Below are 18645 nucleotides of genomic sequence, written 5' to 3'. Positions count from 1 at the left end.
AATGGTTAAACCAAAGTCGAAAAGTGCGGTCAGGTGGTTGCGGGACATTCATTTTTGCACACACCCTTCAAGGTACACAAAACACAGTTGCTGTGAAGCCTATCCTGCTGCAGTAACGTCGTGGTGTTTTGTCATACGTGTGTCACGTCCATTAGCTTGCTGACATCGGTGCAGATGTGATTCTGATCCCTTCTCTCGCCGCTGATGTCTCAGCAGTCACTGTCCCACTCTCTCATCTGCAGCCCCTCACAAAAATCATGCTATTTATGCACTCTAAACGTTTTACAACTCAACAATCCAGAGGGGGCTTCACTCATCCACTCCCCCGTGTCAGTACAACTTTTTACAACCGTTTTGGATAGAAACTTGTCTATTAGTGGTTTTATGTGTGCTTCTTGTCCGGATTGTGTTGAAAACTCCATCTTTACGGTAAGAGTCATCTAATGAGTGAGTTCCCACCAGAAGCCCGGTTCATGTTCCGTACATGGYGATCCTCATAAATGACTCGGCGTGAAGAAGTCGCCGCCCACATTCTGCTGCAGAGAGTGATGCGGCTGCTCAAATTTAGCAACCTTTTTCCCRTCTTACGYATAGACGTGACATAACGTGAACCTGGTGGCTATAGATTTGTGAAATGACTCATCACTGAGTCTATTACAGCAGTTATGTAACTACGGTAGTTTCTCGGCATGTGAAGAGTCTTCCTGTGAAGCACACATCTGGACCGTCTCATGAAAACAAGCTGCTGTCATTCATCCATTCATCTGCTGACCTTAACATTTCAACAGTGATGTTTGTATAAGTTGACATCCAGAAGCCTCAAGCCTTGCTTGTTGTGAATTTTTGAAAAACCTTCTGTTCTGTTTWTGAGACTACACTGACCTCTTGTGGATGTTAATAATATTACCTTTCTGCTTTTAAAATTAGTTGTCTTTTTTTTTATTGGTCTGATGTTATGTTGTGATTGCAAATGTCTTGTTTTTATTAGCTGTAAGTGGAAAATCATCATAATGGAATGAAAATATAGACTTTCAAACATCCATTTGTGTGTAATTAACCTATATAATATGTTTCACTTAGTGATAAAGTTCCTAAAATGAAGCTCAAATTTAATGAACGTGTCTGAACAATGYAAACAAATGTGAAAAAGTTCTGATGAAGTAGTACTAAAATATGAATAAATGTTGAAAATAATTAGCATCCAGCTAATAGTTTGTAGACAGTACTTTAAATCAATTTGTCATATTATAACCACAAACTGCAGTGTGTTTTATTAAGTATAAATGAGTGTGCATATAGTGTGAAAAAGTTTAAGGAGTATTATTACCTTCCTTTTCACAGCACCACAGTAGCTGGGTTTCCATTAAAAATGAGCACAAAATTTTGTAAATATTCTGCTAACCTCAAAAAAAAAAAAAAAAAAAAAAGTGTTTGCATACGTAATTAAAAAACATGCCGTGCCATCATCCTCCAACTGCTTCCTGTCATCTTCTTCTTCATGGTTTACGCCAGTGGTAACATCCGGTTGTTGATCATGTGACTCTTGATGCCAAAAAARTGTTTCCATTGCAGTTTTATGAATACGGCCAAAAACAACAACTCCCAACTCATCCCWGCGGCAAAAATTCATATTGAGAGAAGAGGTTTTTCTAAATTGCCCTGTTTCCAATAAAGTAAATGTATTTTTTGGAAAAGTCCGATTGTAGGATTATAAGGTCAATGGAAACTCAGCCAGTAGTCTCTTGGTAAGCCTTGCATCTGGCCATATTGATAAAGATCATTTACCCGGATCTCACTGAACTTTAAAGTCTATTAACGCTGGTATTAACCCAAGAGTGTGTGTGTTAAATKAACTAAGTTGTGTACTTCTGTCTTTGGAGTTAACTTGACTGGACATCTTCATTATGGCTCAAACAAATACGAGTATAAACTTATTTTAATAAAGCCAACACACGATTTAAGCTGAAAGTACAACCAATCCAGATGTTCCTGATGAGCACCAGATTCAATCTAAGACTCACTAGGACCAAAACAATCAACTTTTACAGTACTGTAAATGMMACACAGMSTAAAGCGATACAAGATTAAATATTCCAACTGCACAGTGATGTTCCTCTTTAATTGGCTGTGTTGTAAAGAACCCCCCCTAAAAAACAACAACRGGATTTTTCAAAKAATATCTGCTGGTCCTGAATAGATGATAAAGAAACATAAGTATGAAAAAAATAAATATGTGCTCTGTTTACTTGCCATATACGACTACTTTATATCAAAGTAAAAATCAAAAGCATGTTTGGATACAAATACAAAGCGGAGCCCGAAGAGTCAGAAAGTGGTGAAGTTGGAACTAACACAAAGATTTCTGTTGTTCTAATTTTCCCTGATTCGTCTGTGCTTGGACGGCGGCTCTGTCGCTAATTAGGATTCTGTTTGTAGTGTTGCACCACAAAGATGGCCGGCATCACTTCTTCTCTTCTGACAGCTGGCCGTTGATCAGGCCGGACTCCCAGAGATGCCACAAAGGAGCCTTCTGACCTCCGGCTCTGTGAACTTTCGCCTCCTGCTGTGAGATAAGACAGAGAAAAGACGAGGCTTYAGAGCCGCAGATAAGCTACTGCAGCTTGATCCTCTCCATTTCAGCTCTCGCTCTCAGCTGAGYATTTGTAAAAACGTTTTGGATATGGTTTTCTGTTCTTGTATGTGGAAGAAACATAATGATTGGGCTAAAAACAAAAAAATTTGATTAAAGCTCATGTTGGCTTTCAGATATCATCATGATTTATTTATTTATTTTTATTTTTTTTACCTGCACCTCCCCAGATTTMTTCGAATCCGTTTTAGACGGAGGTGGCCAAAGTCTCTCCAGCTTTCCCCTGGACTGTAGCTTGATGTCTAAAGAAACGGACAAAGAAAATATAAAACAATTAAAGTTTGAAACTAATCCAAGCTTTTTGGCTCCTGTTCATATTACAAATATTTATTAGGTATGTTCAGCAGCACATGGATTCCTGGATAGTTTTTTTTAGAAATGTTGCAATTCATTTGTTTATCGTGAGAATAGCAGTCATTTTAGAACAAGGCTACGTGAAATACTAAGTTAAATTGTGAAAAATGTGAAGAAGCTAACCTTAGCTTGTTTTAGGTTGAACATCTTGCTAACTGACAAACATTTGAGCTTTATTTAGTTCAAACGCAACATTTTTGTAATTAACTTGCTTATCCTTGATACAGTTTTCATTTCAGAATAAGAATGTTTGGAATATTATATGGAAATTGGTGAAATATGAAGAAGCTGATGCTAGCTTAAACTTTTAGCTAGCTTACAAAAATAGCACAGTATCTGATGAGACACTAGATTTCAAGGCCTTAGGTTGACTGTATGTTTAAAAGTATTTAAACCAAATATGGAAAACTGTGTTTGCGCCATCTGTACAGCCATGAAGAGATGTTCATAGTTCTTGAGAAATTCTTTTTACAATCGGCTAAGATTCCTCCAGATTCGTGCAGAGATMTGTAATTTTTCATGTACGTCTGGTCAAAATAAAATCCTTCAACTAAGTCCATGTCAACACAGTCTTCTCCCTGAAGCTTTCTAACACAGGCATTTTAAAGAGGACCAAACTCCAACGCACAACAACAGCATAAAGATATTTATTTGGTGTTCTTAGTATATTAAGTTAAAACTAATAAACCTAATTTCTCCAAAATATTATCCTAATTACCTGAATATCAAAGGAATTCTGGATTGTAAGAAACTATGTTGCACATATGTATTYATTGGAGAGCTTCWCTCATTTTAAACACAAGCCTGGGGATGATTATATCCTAAACACCAAGTTATATAACCACAGAAATTGTAATGTCATTTGGTTTTTTTAGYCCAGCAGTGGTCAACWTTTATAAGTTTAAACACAAGGGTAGGATATTGTTAATGCRGTCTCACTTGTTGAGCATACAGTTCCCACTTTAGAACAAGATTGCCTGAGATTTCTCCACCTTTTAGGAAGAAGCTGATTTTGGCTTAAATAGAGATACAGAGGCCATAGTCCTCGACACACCCATCCATAGTCTTCCTTCTTCCTCTCTCTGTTTTATTTCCTGTATTGGTAACTCTCAATAAAAACACCTAGTGACAAGAAAACATCTTAAACTAGATCAAATTTATATTTTCATAATCTCTGTGATGGACTGGCGACCTGTCCAGGTTGACCCCACCTCTCACCCGTTGACCCGTTGATGGAGATGGACACCAGCACCAGCACCCCTCCCAACYTCAATGGGATAATGGTGTAAGAAAATGGATGGATGGATGAATTTTTATGATTTCCCTAAAACATATCTTGCAAATCAATAATATATCCTCCAAAATATCTAAACTATTATTGCATATTTGAACTCATCAAAGGAGCTCTGTAGTAAGTAGAACTCCTGTTATAACTTAATGGTTTATCAAGATTCATTTTGTGTTTAGAAACTAGGATTAAAAGCACCAAATTCTTAAAATTCACAAATATCCCTATCTTGTCACACTTTTCCTGGGTGGCTATGCTGTCCATTAAAAATATAAATGTAAAATAAAGACAGATGAAAGGCCTCCTGTTGTCACTCAGCCTGCTGGCAACCACAGACTCAGATCAAGCTTGTTTCTAAAATAACCGCCCTTGACCACAAGTGACAAGGAGGACACCAAGTTTGTGATAAGACTCATTAGATAACACTATTTGATGTTAATGTTGAGAGGCATACATTGAAGAGCCAAAAGGCCTGGGAGGTTGGGATGAATACAAATCCCTGTGATTCTTAAACTAGACCTAGTCGACTGATTGTTGAAGCATTATAGAAGGAAAAGTTCTGCTGTATAAATGATTATTTGTCTCAGTTTGCTTATATGTGCTCAGTTGAATTAATGTTTTATCAAACACATCATGCTGACGCAGACTGACCTGATTTAAGTGTCATTGTACACCGATGCTTTTCTTCATCCTCACTTTTGTGTCTGTCCTCCCCATACAGAGTGCACCGCTGTCTGCGCAGTTCCTCTTCTCTTTCCTTAGCCTCCCGAATGTCCTTCTCCACCTCCGGCTGCAGGGCCATGGCTGGGCGCAGCTTGAAGAAAGGGTTTTGCCTCAGGATGGGGGATCCTTGCCTTTCCTTTATTTTACCCCTACACTCCGCAGCAGAAGCAGAGGACTCGCTATTTATCGAGTCCATGCTCCTGTGCAGTCGTAGGTGCTTGTCGTGCTTTGAGTAAGGGGATAAGCGCGTTTTGTCACGAGAACCCCCAGTTGGGCTCTTCGATCTGAGTGTTTCTGGACTTTTGTCTCCTTCGAGGGTTGTAGAGTTGCACAGCCTCAGAGAGTGTGCCCTTGAGACCAGACAGGTCTTGAGGGAAAACATCTCAAGGCTTCGTGTGCGCTCCAGAACAGAGGGGTAAACGGGACCCTTCATTGCTGTGGTAGGGAGCTTCCTGTGTCTTGTAGGTCCCTCCGTGTTGCCCTGCTGAAAAGCCTCAAACAGCAGTTTTGTCTCCTTTAGCTGCCGGGCCTCCCCTTTGCAGTACTCCCCAGGAATCTTACCCTGGTTGACCAGCACCAGCTCCCTTTGAATTTCCTGGCTTATCTCTTTCTGCATCTTTTTTTCAGAAAACTGCCACTGGCTTTGCTGGACAGTACACGCCTTCGTAAGAAGTGACTCGAGAGAAACATCTGTCTTGAATGGAATTTCCAACACATCCGGATTATCGGCGAGGTTGAAAACACCCCCAGCCCTCTGCAAGTTCTGCCTGGCCCTGGCCGCCTCCTGGATCTGTTTCTCCATTGACGTTTCAGCAGCTGAAAATCGATGCCCAGCAGAAATGAATGGTATTTCACCGGGCATTTCACGAGGGCTGTGAAGTGGCAAAGTTGAAGATGGCAAGATTTCACTGTAGTCGTCAAAAGACTCGTCTGCATCTTTTGTGTCAATCTGCTTGTGCTGTGCCGTTTCTGGTGGCGTTGACAAACTGGTCCTTGCTTCTGTGCCATTGTCCTCATTGTTTTCGTTCTTTGTCACATTTGTCCTCAGTTCCTTCTCCTTTGATGCACCCTCCTCTTCATATTCGTCACTTGTTACCCTCTTTCCTCTAACTCTCCCGTTGTCAACTTCAGACCTAAACCTATCTTCTTCCTCAGCTTTTGCCACTTTGATAATCTCCTGGGTTGCATTTGGGATGTCATCATGTCGTAGCTGCACCATTTGCAGACGCTGAAGCAGCTGCTCTCCCTGTTGGATGTCAGAAGCTATTCTCCAGTTTCCATCGACCTGCTCAATTGTTTCTTCAGATTCTTGCTCAGATCTTGTGAGGATGTTGCACGAAGATCTGGTTCCGACATACTCTTCCTTGCTACCGCACCTGGTTCTTCCCTCCGTTCCATCGTTGGTAAATTCTGATGGCTCTGAAGATGTGAAATCATTGATTTTATTCAGATCAGACATTGTCCTTGATAACTCCAAATCTCTCTCAAGACAAGAAATACCTTTGAAATTTTTCTCACATTCTTTCTCTTGATTAGTCGTATTCCCCAGGTTTTCATCCACGTCTGAATATATTTGTTCATAGTTTTCTTCTTCTTTCCATGGCTTTGGGTCATCTTCAGGGTCCTCATTTGATTCTTCATCCCCTGATGTGTTATTCCTCTCAGTTTTGTCATGGCGTCGCTCCACCAGACAAGCTGAGTCATCCGTGGATTTTTGGTCTTGATAATCCATTGGTGTGGAGTTCATGTCATTGGAAAGCAATGTGTCATCCATAGGCTCCATAGAGGGCTGCATTGTACTAGTTTTCTCTTCATCCAGCTCGTTCCGTGCTGCCATTAACTGCTTCTCACCATGGTGCCTGTCTAAGCTGCAGGGATTAGCTTTTGTTGCGTCAGCTGCTTCGGTTGGTAGGGTCACACCAGAATCAGCTGGTGTTGCGCTTGTGTTTCCCTCTGTTGGCGACAAAACAGCCCTGCAGGGCGAAGGAGAAGGGGGCTGGACGAACACATCGTCCGGCCCTTCGTCGTTCATCAAGCTGTAGTACCGCTTGATCTGCACAGGAGCATCAGAATGAACTTCGGCATCGTCTTGGGAATTTTTAAAGATTTCAGAGGAATTCGTTGTATTTTGGGTCATGTCTTTGGAGTCCTGATTTATGCACCTACATCCATGGTTCTGGGAGAGAAAGTTTGATGAGCTGAGAGATATTGTTGAAAGTCAACTTTTAGAAAAACTCAATGTTTTTTGGTATTTTCCTTTTAGATCCAATAAGCTGCAATAAAACAACAACATAAATTGTTATTGAGATTGACAAATTAATTATGCCAATAGCTTGATTATTCTGCTGATATACAAAGGGCGGTAAACATTTTGACCATTCCTAAAATAATGGTCATTGTTTCCTAAAAGTGGGAAACATCTTTTGGCAAAAAACAAATTGAGCCATTACTTTAGTAAGGTGATGATTTTGAACAGTTAAAACTTTGCCACGTTCTAAAAGGTCGTATGGTTTATTTCATGGATCTGGAAGTCTACAATCCAAAGACGGTGTACAACTTTTCTTTTAAATTACCTTCCCTTTAGCAAAGATCACGAACAACCAGTCAAGAGTTAAGATGCATGAGGTAGCATTGTTCCTGACACCCTATGAAAGATGTCACTAAACTTAAGACATTTATCTGTAACCAGACATTTACGTAAACATTCTGTCTGATGTAAAATCAGAGCAAACCTTTCCTGTTTTAGGTCAGCTAGGATTACTTAAAATGTGTACATATGGTAATGCTAGAATAATAGTTTTTTTTATGACATTCTTCAAATGTAAAAGTTTGCATCTACTAAAATTGCTAAACCTTTAGGTAATGTGAGTAAGCCCAGATGATGATGTCGTGGCTTTGTAAACTTCTTGAAGACTTAAATGAAGGCAGAGCTGTGAATGTATTTTAAGGCAACACCTCACACACACACACACACGCACACACACACACACGCAAATGCACCCCCGCACACGCACGCACGCGCGCACACACACACACACACGCACACACTGATTCCCTGTGTGACCTCATAGACAAATCAAAGGAAACCAACTAAGGAGGAAAACTTTGGACCTTTGAAGATGTTGTCTGAAGCCAACAAGAGTGTGTCATTGTCCGCAGTGAAATTAAACCTGTACTGAAAGGCCAACAGCCAGGAAGAGGCCATTTGATTAAAAAGCAACAGAAATGTTAGATTACGGTTTATAAATTAACTCAGACCATATTTTTTGGAGACATATCCAGTGACATTATGAAACTACAGTAAAAGTGTTTGGTCATTGTCACCTATTGCTACAAAATGGAGGAAAAACAGAGAAGCTTGCTAGTTGAAGAACATCATATAAACTGTAAAGTACAGTGGTGGCAGTAGCATGTTGTATAAGTTCTGCATTTCATGAAAAAGAAATGACATTAAGTAGAAATACTGAAGCAATCTCTCAATACATCAACCAGGAAGTTGAGGTTTGGATACAAACATGTCTTCCAAACAGACAGTGAGCATAAGCATGCCACCAAATAGATGACAGAATGACTTAAGGGCAAGRAAATCAATGTTCWGGAGTTTATATCAGAAAGTCCTGATCTCTGGTCCTTACAACCAGACAAGGCCAGTAAAAATGGATTTGGCCATGCCTCTTCCACCGTTGGTAGGAATATTTGTAGACAGAGYTCAAGAGGTGTGTGTGRKTAAGYTGACCAACAAATCCAACACAGTTACTCTTGTTCTGTTAGCAGAAAGGGGCCAAATTTCAATCAAACGGGTGTGAGAACCTGTGTGAGCTAACCCAAAATGTTTGACACAACTCATTCAGACAAAACAAACAARMAAAAAAMCCAACTAGAAATAATTTGACAATTCTAMSTGACCTACAACAGAAAGAAAACATTTAGTCTGAATTATTGTCTGGCATTGAGAAAATAAAAGGTTACATTATTTTTACACAGTGCATGTAAATATGATTTTAAGTGTATGGATTAATGAAGCATCAAAGCAACTAGGAATTCAATTAGCTTCCTGTATTTATCTTGGTGCACAGCTACGGTGTTGCCGGGGTGACATTATTCTGCCACAGTGTCCGAGTCCTCTCAGTTGTGCTGATAAAGGGAAAGAGTAATCGGCTTTCCTCCGTCTGTCTAAACAGAGGAAAGCTGTGTGGCAGCGTCTGCCTGCCTGGATGGCCACTCAGACTCCAATACTCTTATTTGGCGATTCATGTAGGTCCAGTAAATAAAGTGATCTGGTACATGGCAGTGCTTTAATAGCTCTAATCAAACTACTCTGCTCTGACTAGACATAATTTTATTCTCATGTTATTAATCAGTATACTGTGTATCTGATTACCTTATTTTTATTTATTTATTTTTAAACTTGGCTTGTTTTAGGCTAATTATGATTTACAACAACGCAGATTTTAACCAGCTGGTCTATATTTACACCTGCACTGAAGGATTTGAAGCCARTCACGCAGCACCTTTGGATTATCAACAGYAGTTCACTGAGCTCTTCCAACGAGACATATTAATGCACTTTAATGAGCTTAACCTGTTTACACTTTATTTTTACAGAACATTTTGTTTTACTGCATGAAACCAGTCATTTAAACAATCGCATTTGAAGTACTTTTGTGATTTCARAGTTTACCATCTTGGACAGCTCTCATGTTTATTTCCCGATGTGGAAGTATATTTTCTGAACCCTTACATCTATCTTAACTACACATAATCTAAGCTTTACTCTAAACCAACCTAAATCKAATTTCTAAAAATAAGTCTTGATTTTCCCCATAAATCACTTCATATTCATGGCRGATCAAACTGTAGCCCCCTTTTTTTGGGGGTCCTGTCCAGTTTCGGACCTGGTCATAATCAAATTAAAAACTCACACAGAAAAATGCGCACAATTAATCTGTCGGTACTCATTTTGGGAAAMGCAACACCTTATGACTTGATAAAAAAAATGTTACTACTACTTTTTACATTATTACAAAAACAGTGYCGTTCAAACCRGGYTGTTTTTGAGTACGACAGACAAAAAACACATAAAAAATTGATACTTTGTGTAGATTTTAAAGGAAAAGACCAACCTGACAGAGCTGTTGTCGCTGCCTGTGCGTGGTWGTAYTCACCTCAATGGAAATATGAATGATCAAGGTGATCTGCTTAGCAGCTGTATCCTCCTGTCCTCTGTGTCGTGCACAAACAAAATCCTCCTCTTTGAGAAGSAGCTTGGTTAAAAATAATCCAGAGCAGGAGCAAAGTTTATGGTCTACAATTCTACTGACGTCAAATCTGATCTATATTTCAGACGGCATGTTTTAACGCAACTCCTTCACAGAAAACARCTCAAATACTTCAATATATAAATAACGCAGTCAACATGTGGAGCGYTTTTCTGCCCCAGRTCGTGTACTGGAAGAAAAAAGTTGGATCCAAAAACTCACACTGAAATATGCAACTTCTCAGTTTGCAAGCAACACTGATCAACACAGGGTGCAGAACTGTGAAACAAATGGAAAAATCGTAGATGACTTCTATAGGATTTTACAGACTTAACATTCAAAGTGCAGCTTTAAGCTGATAAAGTGTGAAATGCTTATGTGGTCAACCTCTTTTGATATTRATAACCCTACGTATAACCCAGGTCAAAACAATTTTATTAATCCCTTAAGGAGCAAGTTGTTTCCAGCCAACCAGTCTATAGAAATAAAATAATTTTAACTACACGTAAGTTAAAACCAGGCCTGCACAACTTCAGTTTACAAAACTMAAATTTACAATAAATGACATAATAATAGGTGGRGTCAAATAAAGGAGCTTCTGCAGTTAAGACAATCATTCACAAGTCTAATAACTAATGCGATRTGCAATTTAGGATGACTTGTTTATACCACAGTGAGAACACACTGGTGAAGGGCCAATCCTTTTTGTGTATGGCAACCGCAAAAAAGAGGGAAAAAAAACACACACAAGTAAATGCAAAGACAAAAGTTTTATTTATTTGTTCATATTTACATTTTTCAAGAGGGAGCCATGGCCCCCGCTGCCCCTCTCTTGGGAGTGACACTGGTTAGAAAGCAAGCAGCATCATAAAGACTATTGAGTAACACAGTSATAATGTCATAGAGCCGTTTAAAGCAGGGTCAGGTTACAAAACATCCCAAGCTTTAGCCAGTTCATGGAGCACCAATCACCTGAAAATGAGAAGGCTATGCCACCATAACAAGGATTTACTAAAAACTGTTCATAGGTTTAAGATATAAGGAGTGATAAAAACCTGTTTCATGATCAGTAATTTATCAGTGCATAATATCCTGCCAGCACTCTAAACTTAAAATTACTACATTAAATGATCAAATATACAATTCATGGACTATAAGCAGATTAAAATCATAGAAAATGACAGCTTAGTATCTAATTGAATTATATATGTGACAAAGTAGCTGAATTTTCTGGTTATGTATAATTAGAGTCGGTTTATTTGGGTCATCTTCCCATTCTTTGAAACATGAAGCTTTAGCTATGATTTAAGTTATCCTGATAGAGGCAAAAGGTTGATATTCTCATGTTTTAATCTGTATTTGCTCTGGAATATAGCATTATGAAATGTAGGAATTATGTGGATAATTCTTTTTGAGAGGATTTAGGAGTTTTGATGCCATTTCTTATCAGAACGTGAGTAGAGAATCATTATCAGATGATTTTATTTGACCTGCTGGTTAGCTGAATTTAACATAAGAGATTAGTACAAGGTTAAACATTTTTGTATGCGTAGGTTTAAGAGGGTTCAAAACACGCCTTTGTTAGCACCACAGTTTAATAGAACATTCAACATTACATCAAGATTATTTATTCGTTCTGTATTTACTGAAAAAAGGCACAGAAGTTAGGAGTTAAGTAGGCACAAGGAGTTCTTGTTATAGGCTACAACAAACATAAGAAATGTAATATATAAAGTTAAATAGTTTCAATAAAAGAAATACATTTAATCCAATAAAGCAGTCCGATTTGAAGTCAATTCAACATTAAAATCTCCGTATTCTTTTCAGTAATCCCTCCTACATGAGCAGACTTAGACCAAAGTATCCATAGTGACATAACCATGTTTTTGTTCTCTGTGGCAACTGCACTCTTGAAGCATCTAGTCAAGAGACGTCACAGTTTTTATACCTAACAAGAACATAAAACTTGACAAATTACACGTTAAACCAGGCAAAAACWTGAAAAACRATACAGACAGCAATCCCCAAACATACAGTATCKAAKTCTTTTGGCTGATACATGACCACATTTTTTGCTTGAGTCCTGCAAAAGAACTTCTGTGCTCTGTCCACTAGGAGGGGGAAGCAGAGATACATCTAACTTGGATAAAGACTGAGCTTAAGTGTCTAAAAATATACYATCTTCCATTAGTTATCTTTTACATGACAGAGCAACAGCGACATTTCTTCTGCCTGCCGTCATTCCCAACACTGTCTTCTCTCTGGGTTTYGGGTTCTGTGTCGTTATCATTCAGTGGAACATCCTGAAGGGTCRYGTCTTGAGTCTTTTTCTGAGTCTTTTGCTCTCCTTTGCTTGCCRAGGGCGATTGAAGTGATGCAGTGGTTCCTGGCTCCACTACGTGTTCTTCACCGTCCTCAGTAATAATGACCCGCTCTGCAGTGAGCATGCCTTYGTAGTCCTCTTCATTGTGATCCTCCTCTGGCGTTGCGTCGGTGTAACCCAGGAACACAAGGGTGACTGGATCTTCCTCCAGGCTTTGACCCTCTATGTTCTCCAGAATTTCTGTAGTGTCTTTGGTGACAATCTTGGTTTCTTTATCTGGGATTCTAACACTTGCACACTCTTTTATCCTCTCAGCTTCCCATTTATAGCCAGAGCTGTCCAACTGTGTATAGTCCTCCTTTGATGTGCCATTAGGGGTGATGAAACTCAGGACRTGATCTTGACTTTTGTTTCKTTCTACATTCCCAGTGGTAATCTCTGTCTTATTTGGCGTTACTGCTACGTCATCCAGCAGCACCATCATCCCAACKTCATTAATGACGGTCAATATCTCGCCAAGCTCTTCGGTCGAAGGTTCGCCTACCGAACCGCCAACGGTGTGGATGCTCTTCCTCCCATCGTCAAAGATGGTTGTAGATGTCGGCGCACCAGGAGGTGAGGAGATGGGGGCCACTGATTTGACGACGGTGGCACCCGTCTTTGGGTCTCTCTCCACCTGCACWGMCAACATCCCAAGGACTGCAAAGACAAAGTAAAGGYATTTGACAAAAACGGTTGAGAAACTATATGGTACACATGCAGATAAGCAATGTAAGCTACTTGATTTGATTTGCATTAAGAGTTGCACATCTCCCAAAGGGCAAAACCGGTACAATCACAAGTAAAGTAAAAGYACTATAGGCAATTGAAGTAGCTGCAGTAGGAACAAAGGGTTAAGGAAGTRGTCTCAAACTCCAGTCCTCAGTGTCCTGCAACTTTTAGAAATCTCTCTGCTTCAGCACACCTGGTTCYAATATTAGCTCATTAGCAGAGCTCTGTAAAGCTTGACTGCATGCTAGTGAGACAGTTTCCCCATTTAATTCAAATGTGTAGGACGAGGGACACACCTAAAAGTTTCAGGACTCKGCAACTTATAGATGCCAAGTCAAAAGGTTTGAAGCCAAGTGGTTTCAAACTGCAGTTTCACAAAGGTAAAAACGACCCAGTTTAGAAAATCCAGCTCGCTTTTTCCCCCTTCCACTCAGGCCTCCAGCGGCCATAAAAAAATTAACATAAAGAAACAACAAAAGGCTAAAAATAACGTAGTTCACATGCTGCTCACTGCAGTTGTACCCTTGGGGCTGAACTTGGACACGACGACATTGAATAAAGATGACATATTTAGTTGGAGAACAAGAAGAGCAAGAAAAAAAACATGAATATTAGCAATGATTAAACTTCAATCAATTAGAAGGAGGACGGTTTTTTCTCACCCGTTCGGCCATCTTGTCCACCAGCTTCATGAGACATTCGCTGTGCCATTGAACTGGATTAAAGATYGACCCTTTCTTTAAAAACTGCAAAAGAAAACATGTTTAGAAGTCAGTAGGGATACATTATTTTAAACCATCACACCCKCAAAGCAGATCAACGGCATCTAAAGAGCTCAAAATTAATGATATTCATGCTCACGATGAATAARCTTTTCTTGAAATGAAGTTTGAYTTTATYATYACTAACCTTGGTATGTTTCCTGACTGCTGAAAACAATGTGGCCACTAGATGTCCTCGTTAAACAGTTTYAATAKGCTGCTATATGGAATCACTACAAAACTGATAACAAATAAAGCAAAATACTCARCCACATTTTTGTGCCTCTTTCTTTCTACTTTTGCCCWTAATGACGAAACGTAATGCTAAGCTTTTAGTTTCACATCATCACTTTTTGTGTTTTCACTTCAACCTTTCTGTAACTTTATTCACGGTGTTGACATGTGATGAGGACGGGTTCACATAAGTCCCTGTGACAGCCCTGATCCCGCACTGTGGAGAGACAATTACAGACAAGGGAGCTGTTGTCTCAAAGCCGAACTGCTTTCCTTTCGTAGCTCCGCTCTGTCACTTTGTTTTAAATTCTTTTTCTTCAGCTCAGGCCTTAGCTACGGTTAATCATCCTCTGGGAAAAAAAAAAAAATCTCTAGACAGACATCACAAAGAGACTGATAGAGTGGAGAAATAAGCTAACGACAAGCTAATGACCCGTACTTCCAACTCTTGACCTTGTTCGACCTTGTTGATGTCCGTCCCCAGGCGAAGAAAGAGGTTTTTAGAGGCTAATTACGCTCACACGCTTTAAATAGACACTGACCCTTTAATGTGACCCCTCTCAAACCCCGTCTCCATTTCCTGAGCCCATGAACATTTCAGTCATAGTGAGACAAATAGCGAGACAGGATTAGCTCCATTATGTCAACAGGCGTTGTGGTTGTGTATTAGCCCAGCACTGGGCTGCCATAGAGGATTGGAAGATATGTTGACTGTACTCTTAAAGTTTGACTACAGCACCTCACAAAAGGATCCTAACTTTTTCACACTTTACCACATTGCGAGCAGAATCAGTTTTATTGGCCACATTGTACTCAAAAACAGGAGATTTGACTTTTGCTTCATGCGCTAACAGCTGATGTTAGCATTTAGCCCTCAGAAGAAAACATAAAAGGAGCAATGTGTACATAAATATTGATGTTCAGCTAATCACAGTATTATGTTTTCCATCCACATAGAGAAAAATTTTGGCACATTCAAGTAACTATKTAACCTTCAAAAGTTATAAAAATGATGTAGAAATATGACTTGAAAGAAATTCATAATTAGCAATTTTGCCATGAAGTTTTTTGCATAGAAGTTTAAATAAAAACACACTAAACAGGATTGGCAACCATTCAGCTGTGCAAAACACCTGGATGGACCTAGCCCCGCCTTCTAGGACAAAGCTCCTCCTCTGAGCTGCCTCACCGAGCAGCATACAACTCCCCAACTCAGCTCCTTCAGACTAGCCAGCAGCAATTAGCAGCCACCTGGTGGAAATGTGAGTCTGTCGAGCTGGTCATAATAGCTATTTCTGAGTGAAACACTGGTAAAAACTTTATTAAAGGGTTAATAGAGTAATGATGTTGTGAGTTTCTTTCTGAAACTCCTGAAGACAGAGTTTCAGAAAGACGGAGTTTCAGAAAGAGCATTAGCTTCTTAAAGAGAAAGAGACCCAATTTCAAGGTGTTAAATTATGAAGTCAAATTTGATATATACAGCATTCTAATAAAAACCAAAGGTAATATAGATAACATAATAGCACCAAGTGTCTGGTAAATACATATTTCTGCCTCTTTAACAGATTAGAAGACAATGAACTGAAATGCCCTGTCTAGATAAATTTATCACTGAGCTTCAGTCTGTGAGAGAATACACCATGTTGCCTTTTGTGTATTTCGTCGTACCCAGTAGTTGCTGTGTGTTTGTGACTGCAGTAGAGCAGTTGATAGTTTTCTTGCTAAGAGACCTCCTTTCTGGCAGCAGCTGCCTTTTTAGTGTCCTCCTCAGGCGTCTTTTGACTTTTGGTTTGTTTCCTGACAAACACACACACACACACGCACGCACACACACACACCCAATGCCAAAGACAAAATATGTTTCAGCACAAATACAAACACAATATAGCTCCTAACCAGTGATTCACAGCAGTGAATCTGGGAGAAGAGCCAGATGTCTGTGTGTCCCAAATGTTCCCACTTTGTATAGAACGTGGAACAAGCATTTCGTAAGTGTTTTCATAAATGTTGATAACTGAAATCTTTCTGGACCAAGAGTGGCATATTTCATTGGCTTCTGCTTGTCCACCTGCTTTAAAGATGTCAGAATTCTTCCGCTTATTTACTGACTCATAGCTGAGTATTTAATATATGACTTTAAAAAGTCATTATAACAAGGGAAGGTAACGGTTACGTGACTGTGCTATAAAACTGGCACATTGTTCTTGGAAACACATAATACTGCCTCTTTAAAACCACAAATAATTTTTCTCCCTCTTCACAATTGTGTACAACTTTGTGTTGTTGCTTAAAATACCAATAAAATATATAGAATTTTAATAACAATAATAATACATAACATTTTTATAGTGCTTTCCAGACACTTCAAGACGCTTCGATGTTACTGTAAAGTGACAAAACGTCAGAAAGTCCAAGATGTCTGATGACTTTTGGAAGGCAACGTACCTTGGAACTTGAAATAAGTGTTTCCAGTACGACACGCCGACAGTGAAAACATCGTGTCTAAAAATCGCATCACCACGCTGCTTCATTTACTGAAAAATTACACAGTCTCACAGATCTTTTTCTCTGCATTTACGTTTTTGGATCATTTAGAGCCACAGAGACGCGCTTTGACACGACGCATTGCCGTATCTTTTAAACGCTCGTTCAAGAGATCAAGATGAACAGCTTGCCATCTGGCTGCGGTCGTCTGTCATTTTATCTCCACTACAACGAGCTGAACAAAAGCTTGTGGTGCTGCCATCTTGGATCTCATTTGGGATGACTAAAGCAAACAGGCTGCTGATGTCAGACAGGGACTAAAGGAAACTAGCGCCGCAGATTGGTGCTAAGCGGTAACAAAATCACCTGCCTCAGATGCTAATCCACTACAAGATAACTTGAAACTCATTGTTGAGTTTGAAACCAAGTTTATTTTTAAAGCACATTTCAGAAGCAAAGCAGCTCAAAGTGCTTTACGTCATGAAAACAATCGAGAAACAAGCAACAGACACTACATTTCGTCAAATGCCACCATCATAATAATCAATACACACCAGATACGTCGATCAGTTTTCCTTTTACTACTAATCAAAGGGCGTTTTGAACAGGTAAGGGTTTAACCTTGATTTCACGAAACTCAGTGWTTCGGCTGTTTTGGAGTTTTCCAGTAGTTTGTTCCAGATTCAACCGTCCAACCATGTGAACAACAAATGGCAGTGTGTAACTTCTGATGCCTGAACCGGTAAAAGTACTCCAGGTCCCAGCATTCAGAGCATTTCACCTTTAGAGGGGAAAGGTCAAACCCATTGGCCGGATGGATTCCCTAAATGGCAGAGTTGACCTTTGACATCATAAAAGGCCACGAGAAACCAAAACACAAAGACAGCCTGTGGATTTTCCTCAATGTAAGGAAGCACAACGCCAAACTGGAGAAAGACAATTATCCTGAACTTTATGTCCTAGTCAAAGACCTCCCTGTCTTCAAAGAACGTTGGGTCTGAAGCAATGCGGTGTGTATCTGGTGATGCTGTAAAAACCTGCGATATGTGTGTATCTTGTGTGTGTACTGTTATGTTAATTGGAACAATCAGTGCTTTGACCAGTGCATCGAGGTCTACGTTCTAAACTTTGACATTGTAAAGAATTGAAAAAAAGTTCCTACTGAAATCATGGTGACAGTTGTTTTTGKTTTTTTTTGACTCAAGTAATTCAAGTCTAAAGTTGGGATATTTAGTATTTAACTCTGATTTGATTTAAAGATAAGTTGTTTGTGACTTTGGCATTGATTGGGGATTAAGAACGCAGGTTGTTGGATTCATTTCTCTGAACCACATCGCACCCAGGCTGATCCTTACAGAACAACAGCTGATACAGACAAAGTGTGAAGCTATTGATTTCTGACTATCAGGTTATGCCAAGACTAAAGAATTTAATCACACATCACTCAGTTTTATCAATATAGTAAAGCAGATCCCCCCCAACACTAAGTTTTAACTTCAAGAGGAACATATGCGGCTGTCAGGACATCATCTTCCTCACTGTGGGAGGTTTTTTCCCTCCATCTTCACGTTCCACCCGTTCACCTGCACTACGAACCGTCTGCGGCTGAGGAAGCCTCTGGCTGGGAAACGGAGTGTGTGTTGCACTGTGTGGGAGGCTGTTCCAGTGTGCATGAGCAGCCACTAGGGAGACATAATGTAATGTTGTTTATCCTCAAATGTGCATAGCCTGCAGGAAACACACAAATAGTTAATGGAGAGCCTTTTCGTCCTACATCAAATAAACGCTACATTGTTTTG

The 18645-nt window shown here is 39.6% G+C and overlaps 2 protein-coding genes across 3 annotated transcripts in view; both read right to left on the bottom strand.

Moving 5' to 3' along the window:
- Positions 1–1918: 1918 nt before the first annotated feature.
- Positions 1919–10399, bottom strand: LOC103468339 (uncharacterized). 2 transcript variants are annotated; one of them, XM_008415351.2, is made up of 5 exons: positions 10139–10399; positions 6516–7288; positions 4944–6434; positions 2807–2892; positions 1919–2563 (listed from the first exon to the last, which is right to left on the bottom strand). In XM_008415351.2, exons 2-5 carry the CDS (start codon positions 7150–7152, stop codon positions 2462–2464), a joined length of 2316 nt encoding a protein of 771 aa, XP_008413573.1. In that variant the 5' UTR covers positions 7153–7288; positions 10139–10399; the 3' UTR covers positions 1919–2461. The 2 variants fall into 2 exon arrangements, with proteins under 2 accessions (XP_008413573.1, XP_008413572.1); XM_008415350.2 differs by having other exon boundaries at positions 4944–7288; positions 10139–10397.
- Positions 10400–11028: 629 nt separating this feature from the next.
- Positions 11029–18645, bottom strand: part of LOC103468338 (paralemmin-1-like) — a 9388-nt gene continuing 1771 nt past the window's right edge. Inside the window, exons 2-3 of the mRNA XM_008415349.2 lie at positions 14030–14113; positions 11029–13295 (exon numbers count right to left, since the gene is read on the bottom strand). Of these exons, the coding sequence (XP_008413571.1) occupies positions 12472–13295; positions 14030–14078 (873 nt within the window). The 5' untranslated portion in view covers positions 14079–14113 and the 3' untranslated portion in view covers positions 11029–12471. The remainder of the gene's footprint in view (positions 13296–14029; positions 14114–18645) is intronic.

This window comes from Poecilia reticulata, linkage group LG8 (assembly GCF_000633615.1).
Source record: "Poecilia reticulata strain Guanapo linkage group LG8, Guppy_female_1.0+MT, whole genome shotgun sequence".
Lineage (NCBI taxonomy): Eukaryota > Metazoa > Chordata > Actinopteri > Cyprinodontiformes > Poeciliidae > Poecilia > Poecilia reticulata.
The sequence above is the reverse complement of the archived record's forward strand: the minus strand, read 5'-3'. Positions and strand labels throughout refer to the sequence as shown.